At 47.3% G+C, this 9,256-nt stretch overlaps 1 protein-coding gene across 1 annotated transcript; it reads left to right on the forward strand.

Moving 5' to 3' along the window:
- The first annotated feature begins 4,775 nt into the window (after nt 1–4,775).
- LOC136451544 (uncharacterized) lies at nt 4,776–8,518 on the forward strand. Its single transcript, XM_066452232.1, has 3 exons — nt 4,776–5,412; nt 6,816–7,088; nt 7,697–8,518. The coding sequence occupies exons 1-3, from the start codon at nt 4,882–4,884 to the stop codon at nt 8,018–8,020; spliced, it is 1,128 nt and encodes a 375-aa protein (XP_066308329.1). The 5' UTR covers nt 4,776–4,881; the 3' UTR covers nt 8,021–8,518.
- Nucleotides 8,519–9,256: the final 738 nt, after the last annotated feature.

Here is a 9,256-nt window from a genome sequence, read left to right on the forward strand (position 1 = left end):
TCTTCAAGATCTCCTGGCCCATCTTGCTCGTAGTCTCTTCTGAGGTTGCCATTGGTAGCTGAGTACTGACATTCCCCCTTCCTTTGGTCGCTACTTGCCCCCAAGTAGTGGATCTTGGAAACTCCTAGCGAAGGGCTTCATAATCCTCCCAAGTGGCTAGTTCCAATGGCAAGTTGTTCCATTTAACCAACACTTGAGACACCCGAACAGCATCGCGAACCACCGAGCGAGTCTGTAATATCGTCTCTGGAGAAAGATGTAAGGCAAAATTAGTTGGAAGAGTAGGCACCACCTGATGAGATGCACCCATGGCCTTCTTGAGTTGGGAAATGTGGAAAACCAGATGAAGCAATGAATGAGCAGGTAACTCCAACTTATAAGCCATAGACCCAACACGAGCTGAAATACGGAAGGGACCAAAGAAACGAAAAGCCAACTTCTGATGAGCACGGGGAGCAAGAGAAGACTGCACATATGGTTGGAGCTTCAAGTAGACCAGCTCATTCACTTCGAACGAGCGTTCTGAATGGTGAAGATCAGCGTGTTTCTTCATACGCTGCTTGGCTCGATGGAGATGATGTTTAAGGAGCTGGTCCATCCAGTCACGTCCAGAAACCCACTGAATCACTTCTTCATTAGCTGTGGAGCCCAGAGCAACAGGAAGCAAGTGAGGCGAGTAACCATAGAGGGCTTCAAATGGAGTTCATCTAGTAGCAGAGTGAGTGCAGGTGTTGTACCAAAACTCAGCAGTAAGAGCATTGAGCTGGCGATAATCAATGCAAAACCACCATGTGGAATCCTTTTTCTTCATGAGTAAAACGGGGGAAGCAAAAGCACTGGAACTTGGCTGTATAATCCCCTGTTGCAGCATATCATGTACTTGCTTCTCTATTTCAGATTTAAGGATGGGAGCATATCTGTATGGCAGTACAAAAACAGGTTGGGCACCAGCAATCAGTGGTATAGTGTGGTCACAATCCCTGCTAGGAGGTAAACCGAGTGGTGGGATAAATAGGTGAGCAAATTCATCCAACAATGGTTGAACCACAGGACTGACAGAAGGATGCTGAGACTAAAGGGTTTCCAGCACGATGGACAACTGCAGAACAGACCCTGCTAGAAGAGCAGCCATATTACCCCAAAGATATACAGACTTATCCTGATATGGAATGCAAATCCACTGTTGACTCCAATCCACTTGCATAGGATTGAAATGGGACATCCAGTCAAGGCCTAGAATCATATCATAAGAGCTCAGAGGTAACAGTTTCAAATCAGTGGTGAAAGAATAGCCCTGGACCGACCAACTAGCAGCGGGAATGTGGGAATCACAACTGAGCATAGCCCCATTAGCAACCTAAACTGTGACTACAGGACATAATGGCTGGACACCAGAGAGGGAACCCGCCAAGGCTAGACTGACAAAAGAATGAGAACTACCAGAATCTAGTAAAATAGATGATGGATTGCCTTGTATATCACCAGATAAACAGAAAGTCTTGGGGGAATGAGCACCCGCGACAGCAGCAACAGAAAGATGCATCATAATTTGAGCAGCAACAGGAGAAGTAGGACCTGAATCATCCATAGGAATGTCTTCTTCAGGAAAAATGTCGAGGAGCTCTTGGACGAGATGGAGCTGAACTGCCTCAGAGCAGCGATGGTCGCGACTCCATTTAGCCCCACAACGAAAACATAAGCCCTGGGCACGGCGTGCAGCACGCAGGGACTAAAACTTCTCATCAGTAGTGGAAGAGAAAATAGGCCCAGTGCGTTTGCCATCCATAGCATCAGGACGGGGTGGCGAAATAGGTAGCGGTACTCCACCATGCCATGCCGCCTTCTAGGTAGGCGCCGCATCAAAACGCCTGAAGACCCTCTTAGAGACACCCAGCGCCTCTTCCTGCAATTCAGCCAAAATGCAGGCAGCATCGAGAGTAGACGGCTTGTGGACAAGCAAAACAGCTTTAATATCATCACGTAATCCATCAATGAAGCGTTGAACATAGTATAGTGGGTCTGGGTGTTTAGCATAGGCTTTAAGTTCATCGACCAAACTGACGAACTGCTCAATATAATCGGCTACTGAACCATTCTGACGAATACGGAATAGACGACGCAAAAGCACTTCATGCTCATCGCGTCCAAAACGAGAGAGCAACTGAGCACAAAAGACATCCCACTCGATGGACTCAAGGTCATCTTCAATTGAAGAGAGCCAACGCTTGGCGGGGCCATGAAAATGCATAGTGGTAGCCGACACCCAGACAACAGACTCAACACGGTATAGGCGAAAATAATGTATGGCTTGCTTAATCCACAGCTTCGGATGTTCCCCTTTGAACCGAGGAAAATCGAACTTAGGAAGCTTACCTGTGTGATCCCCCCTAGATCCGCCCTGGTACTCGGACTCAAAATGGTGACTCGGTGGAGGGTGGGGTGGACGGGCTATCGATAAAGGCAAAGGGAAAAGGGAGTGGCTAGACGACATACCCGTGGCATGTGGTGGCAACAGAGTGGTGACCACTCCGAAGCCACCCTGGTTGACGCGGCGCCCGTTGGGTGGGTTGGCTGCATATCCCGTAGATGGGCGCGGGGCAGCCTCGAAGCCACCATGCGGAACAAGAGTGTTCGGCAGAGTCGACAGCTCCGGCTTGTAGTTCGGCGATGGAGGAGCCGTGCGGAACGTCGGGGATGGCGGTGAAGACTTGAGCGCAGGCGAACGCATGGGGTTGTTGGCGAAGACGGCCGCACTCAGCGAGGTAGGGGCGGACGAGGACTTGGCGACGAACACGGATGGCATGGATCCATGAAGACCAGGAGTAATGCTCGGGCCGTCCACCATGGATCTCTCCATGAACTTGGAGATCTTCCTGACCTCCAGCTTGAGGGACGCCAGACGGTTCACCTCGACCCACAAATCGTCGATGAGGCTGTCGACTCCCAGGCGCCATTCGTCGAACACCTTCGCCGCGTTCTCCAGCGCGTCGAGGCGAGTCGATGAAGCACTCGCGGTACCGTCGAACTTCTTCTCCAGGTCGTCGAAGCGGCGGTCGATGCTGTCGAAGCGTGTGCCGAAACGGCGATCCATCTCATCGAGCAACAACTTCTGAGTGGGGTCCATCACGCCGAACTTCTTCTAGCGACGGGTGAAATGGTCGTGAGATGCGGCGGACGAGGGCTCCAGATCGTCGAATGGAGGATTGAAGAAATCTGATACCAAATGTGAGAGATAGCAGTTGGGATAGCGAGAGGAGTTGGCAGATACAGAGGAGGAAGAAGAAAAGTAGAGGCAGATGAATGATTTAGCTCGGGTTTTTCAATCCGTTACAACGTGCCCCCTCCTTTCTAGAGTTCTGTTTTCCTTTATACTGATTACAGAGGACAAGCCTCTTCACGCACGCAGGCGGAAGTCAGACGGCCCAATCTTTTCCGGTGTATTTGGGGTTCACCTTCCTGGGCCTTGGCCTGTCGGCCCGTATCTTTGAGATCTCCTGGCCCATCTTGCTAGTAGTCTCTTCTGAGGTTGCCATCGGTAGCTGAGTACTGACAGGGACCAAACAACTGGAGCCAATCAGCGCTAGACATCGAGCACGGTCGGCCAATCCCAGAACGACAGCAGCACCGACGCGCAGAGGCCGCGACTGGCGCTGGCGACCTGACCCAGCCTCCGTATCTTCTTCTCTCCGATTTGCGATTTCTCCTTTCATAGAAAAAAAATGTTTCTTGTGATATGTGGATCTATGAATATGTGATTTTGTGATTTGTGATTGTCTGGAGGTAGAAGAAGCCTGGAGGCTGTTGGATCTTAATTTTATAGTGCAAAAAAAAATCATGTGTTGAAACTATATAAAATACATAGGTGTTGAGTAGACAGACTAAAAAAATCCGGATCGGTCTAAAAAAAATGTACCTCTTCGGTGTCGCTCACGCCAGATCAAACAGGAACGACGCCAGCTCGGTCTAAAAAAATCCGGATCGGTCTCAAAAAAAAACCTCTTCGGCTATAAATAAAGTGTCGCCTCACACCAAATCAAACAGGAACGACATCATCTCTCAGGTAATTCTCACCTCTTTTCCTATTAAAAAACGCCAGCTCTCAGATAATTCTCATCTCTTTCTCTATTAAAAAAACAGTGTTCGAACACCAAAAAAAAAAATCAGATTCAACATTTATATATATTTTTATATGTTCTCGTGACTCTCTCCTTCTATTTTTATAGTCACAATCTCTACTTAATGAACGGGACAAACCAAATTAACAAAGGTAAATACTCACATGTGTATATATACCTAGCCCGCAGGCGTCCGGCGTGCCATGGGGGAGCCGAAAAAAAAAATTTACCGCGGCATGGCCCGACGTCTCTCATGGCACAAATCAAAGCGGCAGGAAGCACGATGGGGTCGTGCCGTGCCGCCACCTCTTTGAATACCAGATCCGATATGAAGTCCTCGAAGCGTAGACCCATGTAACCAGCTGACACGTTGATAAATAAATAGAGGAAAAGAAGGTCTGAATGAAATTCAAAATAGTTCAAGGTTCTCGATGCAAAATCATTTATAGCTTTTTATTATTTTGTAAAATGATCAAAACCATCGACGTGATGGTACGGAGAGAAGGTTTGCTTACAGTAAACACAATGCACCGTAGCAACATCGCATCACGGTAGAATAGCAGCCTACCATAATAGCCTTTTTTGTTACAGCGATCACGCATTTTACAGCCACGCCCACGCCAACCTGCTTCCTGTTTTTCCTTCGCGCAAACCACCACATCAGCATCTCGGAAGCAACGCCGTACCGAATCGAAGCGCGACCCGTTCCTCCTCTGACTTCTCCCCCGGCTGCCCGCGACTGCGAACCCGATCTCGATTCGATCCCATGGCGGCCGCCCTCTCCTCCTCGCGGCGCGCCCTGCACACCCTCCACCGCCGCCTCCTCCTCCACCCTTTCCCCTCACCAGCAGCCGCCGCGCGCCGCGCCCTACCCACACTCACACCCACTCGCACTCCCATCCCCGCCCACTCCCCCACCTTCTCCTCCTCCCGATTCTTCACCAACCCGCGCCCCGCCCCCGATGCGAGGCTGCGGCGCGGGCGGCTGGTGGGCGGGGTCAGGTCGGCGGCGAGCGGCGGTTCGAAGCTGGCGCCGCTGGGCCAGGGGGTCAAGGGGCTGGGGCGGCCCGTGGAGGCGGCGAGGAGCGCCGCCGCGCGGTACCGCGCGGCCGTCGGCCTGCAGGTCGAGGCCTTCTGGCGGCGCAACTACATGGTCCTCGTCGGCGCGGGCGCAGTCGTCGTCTGCGTCGCGCTCTGGAGGATCATGTTCGGCATCGCCAGCACCTTCGTCGGCCTCTCCGAGGGCATGGCTAAGTACGGCTTCCTCGCCCTTGCCACCGCCATTGTTGCCTTCGCCGTGAGTAGCATTTCCTTCTTCTCGTATTAGGTTTAACTCTGGGCTAGCTAACTACTAGTGTGTTGTGGTGAACTCTGCATGTTGCTATGTTTCTGGTTGGCTATAATCAGGACGCTTTGGAATTTGTCTGTCACTACTGCAGTACTGCTGTTCTGATGGTTGATGGTTCAGCTTACTGCACATTAGCATATCACGACTGTTAAGACTAATAGCTATCCCAATGTGCTATATTCACGATAAGACTTAAACACTTACTCCGAGTATATGGTGTTTGGTTTGAGGAATCAAACCATTCTAGATGAGGTGGTGCATCATGAGTTTATTCCTCAAATTTGGTGGAATGACTCCATTCCTCACACTAGTACTTATTTATTAGCTTACCTTGTGAGAAATGAGGTGATGATGCATCAATCCATTCCATTCCACAAACCAAACAAAAAAGTGAAGAGTGAGAAGATGATGGACTAACCTGTTCCTCAAACCAGACACCCTATTACTGAACTGCACTTTGTGGTCATTCTGTTGATCATATGAATTGTTGTTGCCATCTTTCATGAAGCAATACATTGGGTCATATGGCCGAGCAACATGGCCAGCTGTTACATACCATATTAGGATGGACTGTAAATATGTGTCACTCCTGCTGTTCTGATGGTTCAGCTGCCTGCACATGAGCACACAGACTGTTAAGGCTACATTTGCCCCATGAGCCTATGTTCATGAAAAGACCTATGAACTGCTCTTGGTGACCATTCTGTTCATTATACTGATGATTGCTGACATCTTTGGTAAAGCAATACATTGTACCAACTGTATGACCAAGCAACATGCCTGAATGTTACATACCATACAACTAGCCCCTAGCCTTATCTCATGTCGCAAGCACTGCGTGTCATTCTTTCTTTTTTTTGGATTTGCCAAATAATTCTTACTTAGCTATGGCCTATGGGTATTAGGTGTCAATTCACCATTTGCACATTAATAGAACTGTTATGCAGACAACAGCTTACCATGTTGGGAAACAAATAGAGAGCCTATACCCTGCCAGATGATGAGATGATCATATTAATAGCAGATAAACCATGCATCAGGTGCACTTATATTAGGATCTTTGCCTTTGTGTTATCTCATTTTGGGTGTCTGTGGCCTAGGCCATATTAATCTGTGAAAATAATTACAATCTGTTCAGCTGCAGAACATAATATGAAATATATGAGTAGTGTGAACTTGACTGCAGGGTACTGAATCCATTTTAACTGAAAATTATCAGTGAACTAGTGTACTTTCCGCACCATATATCTTCTTGCCAGTTTTCTTGTGCCTAGTCTTTTGGTTCACTCTCAGCCTTTTCACATTGAGCACTTATGAACTGATGCTATTGACTATCTATCTTTGTTCTATAGGGTATGTATGCCCGGGCAAGATTAACCATAAACCCTGACAAGGTTTACCGGCTGGCTATGACAAAACTCAATACATCTGCTGCAATCCTTGAAGTTATGGGTGCGCCCCTAACTGGTACTGATGTCAGAGCATATGTTATGTCTGGAGGAGGCGTGAAACTAAAGGACTTCAAATTTAAGCTTGGCAGTAAACGGTGCTTCCTCATTTTCCCCATCAAAGGATCAGAAAGAAGGGGTCTCGTAAGTGTTGAGGTCAAGAAGAAAAAGGGACAGGTATTTGGATTTCTTTGTATACTTTTAGTAACATTATGCCAGTACTCAGTAACCTAGACTAACTAATAGACACATATGATGTTTGTATAATCACATTATGATTAAGGTCACAAACATTTAGTGAATAAACAATAGTTTGGGCACACATTGCAAAAGCAGAGTTAAATGAAGCATCCTCTCCTGCATGTTCCTTTATGATATATTAATATTGTTTTTCCTTCAGATGTAATGGTACTGTTATATTTGGGTGACAGCTCTTTTGTTGAAATGATTGACAATAATAGAATTATGGAACAAAAAAAATTAAAAGATGCAGTAAGCCATCTTGAAAACACTTTATAGTATTATTTGAAGAACCAAACATATACTCCCTCCGTTCCAAATTATAAGTCGCTTTGACTTTTTTGGTTCATCCATTTTGCTATGTATCTAGACATATTATTATATCTAGATGCATAGCAAAATGGATGTACCAAAAAAGTCAAAGCGACTTATAATTTGGAACGGAGGGAGTAACTTGAAGCTTCCTTAAAACTGCGCATAAGTAAATGGTATTACCATGGATTTTACTCTTTTCACCATAACACCTTGCTTTCTGACCTTTGCAGTATGACATGAAGCTACTAGCTGTTGACATACCAATGGCATCAGGTCCTGACCAGCGGCTGTTCCTCGTCGGTGATGAACAAGAGTACAAGGTGGGCGGGGGCTTGATATCTGAGCTGCGAGACCCGATCGTAAAGGCTATGGCTGCAGAGAAGGAGTTTGATTATCTTGATGAAAGAGAGGATGAGGAGGATGAGCGGAGGGAGCGTGAGGAGGCGGAGCAAGAGGCAGCAGAAGCATTGAGGCACGAGGAGGAAAGATTGCGCCAGGAGGGTGAAGAACGGAGGCGGCGGGAGGAGGCCGAGAGGCTGGAGAAAGCTACGTGACATGATTTAACTGTATCGATTTTCCACCTTGTGCATTATTTTCTGCTTCTCTTTCTCCCGGAGTGTAGCAATCATCGTTTCAACATCAAGAGATGATTGCTTCTGAGTTCATTTGAGTTCCTGGTGGTCGATTCGGCGTCACCAGTCTCAAGTTGTTGAGAAGAAAGGAATAATTTCGCCTGTTCCACAACAAATCACTTGGGCGAAGCAATGCAATTTAGTGGTTGATCAATTGTTAACCTTTTTGATGCACGTCTGCGCTGCGCTCATGGAATTGAGATGGCCTGAGCCAGTTTACCTGCTCAACTTCTAGCCATGTTGCTGTTCTGCTTAAGCGGAATCACTTAGGGCGCGTTTAGTCGGCTGGAATTTGGATGTGCAAAGTTTGCATAGTGTCAGATTCCCTACTGTAGCATTTTGTTTGTATTTGGTAATAATTGTCTAACCGTTGACTAATTATGCTCGAAATGTTCGTCTCGCAAAGTACAACCAAACTGTGTAATTAGTTTTTAATTTCGTCTACTTTTAGTATTCCATGCATGTACCGCAAGTTTGATGTGACCGTGAATCTTCTTTTTGTATAGTGCCAAAGTTGGGAACTAAACAAGGCTTAATAAGCTCTGATCGTGGTCGTTGCACAATGTTTTGCTGAGGGCATGTTGATGCGATGGATTTGACTATCGAGATTGAGTGAAACGTCGGTGGTCACATTCCTTACTTGCGAAACAAGGAAATGCTGTGACGGCAAATGTCATGTGTTTTGTCAGGTTGTTAGCGTGCTATACAAACACGTACACGATCCATATAATTCAGAACATTTTTATTTTGGATTCGATCCAGGAGAAGAACAAAAAAAAAACTTGGAACACTTGGGCGAAAACCTTGATGAAAGAGAGGGAGGGGGGAAAAAATCGCCCAGGACCAAGAGCCCAGGGATGGTAGTAGTACAACTACTGTACCAGGCAGTGAAACGGGCTGCAGTGACTTCTAACAGCGCGATTCTTGAAGCACGTCATCATCAGTCGTTGATGACTTGATTACTGCCCGCTAATGCATCCACGTCAGCAGAGCTTTACATTACACGGAAGGAACGCCAAGTCTTTTTTTTTTCTTTTTTTTTTCCTTTTCCGACCAAAGGAACGCCAAGTCTCGTGAGACGGCCCGTTCGGCTGCTTGAAAACGGCTGGCTGGGCTGGTTTTTAGCCGACTGATCAGCCTAGCCGTTCGGCGGCCCAC

Source organism: Miscanthus floridulus, chromosome 5 (assembly GCF_019320115.1).
Source record: "Miscanthus floridulus cultivar M001 chromosome 5, ASM1932011v1, whole genome shotgun sequence".
Taxonomy (NCBI): Eukaryota; Viridiplantae; Streptophyta; class Magnoliopsida; order Poales; family Poaceae; genus Miscanthus; species Miscanthus floridulus.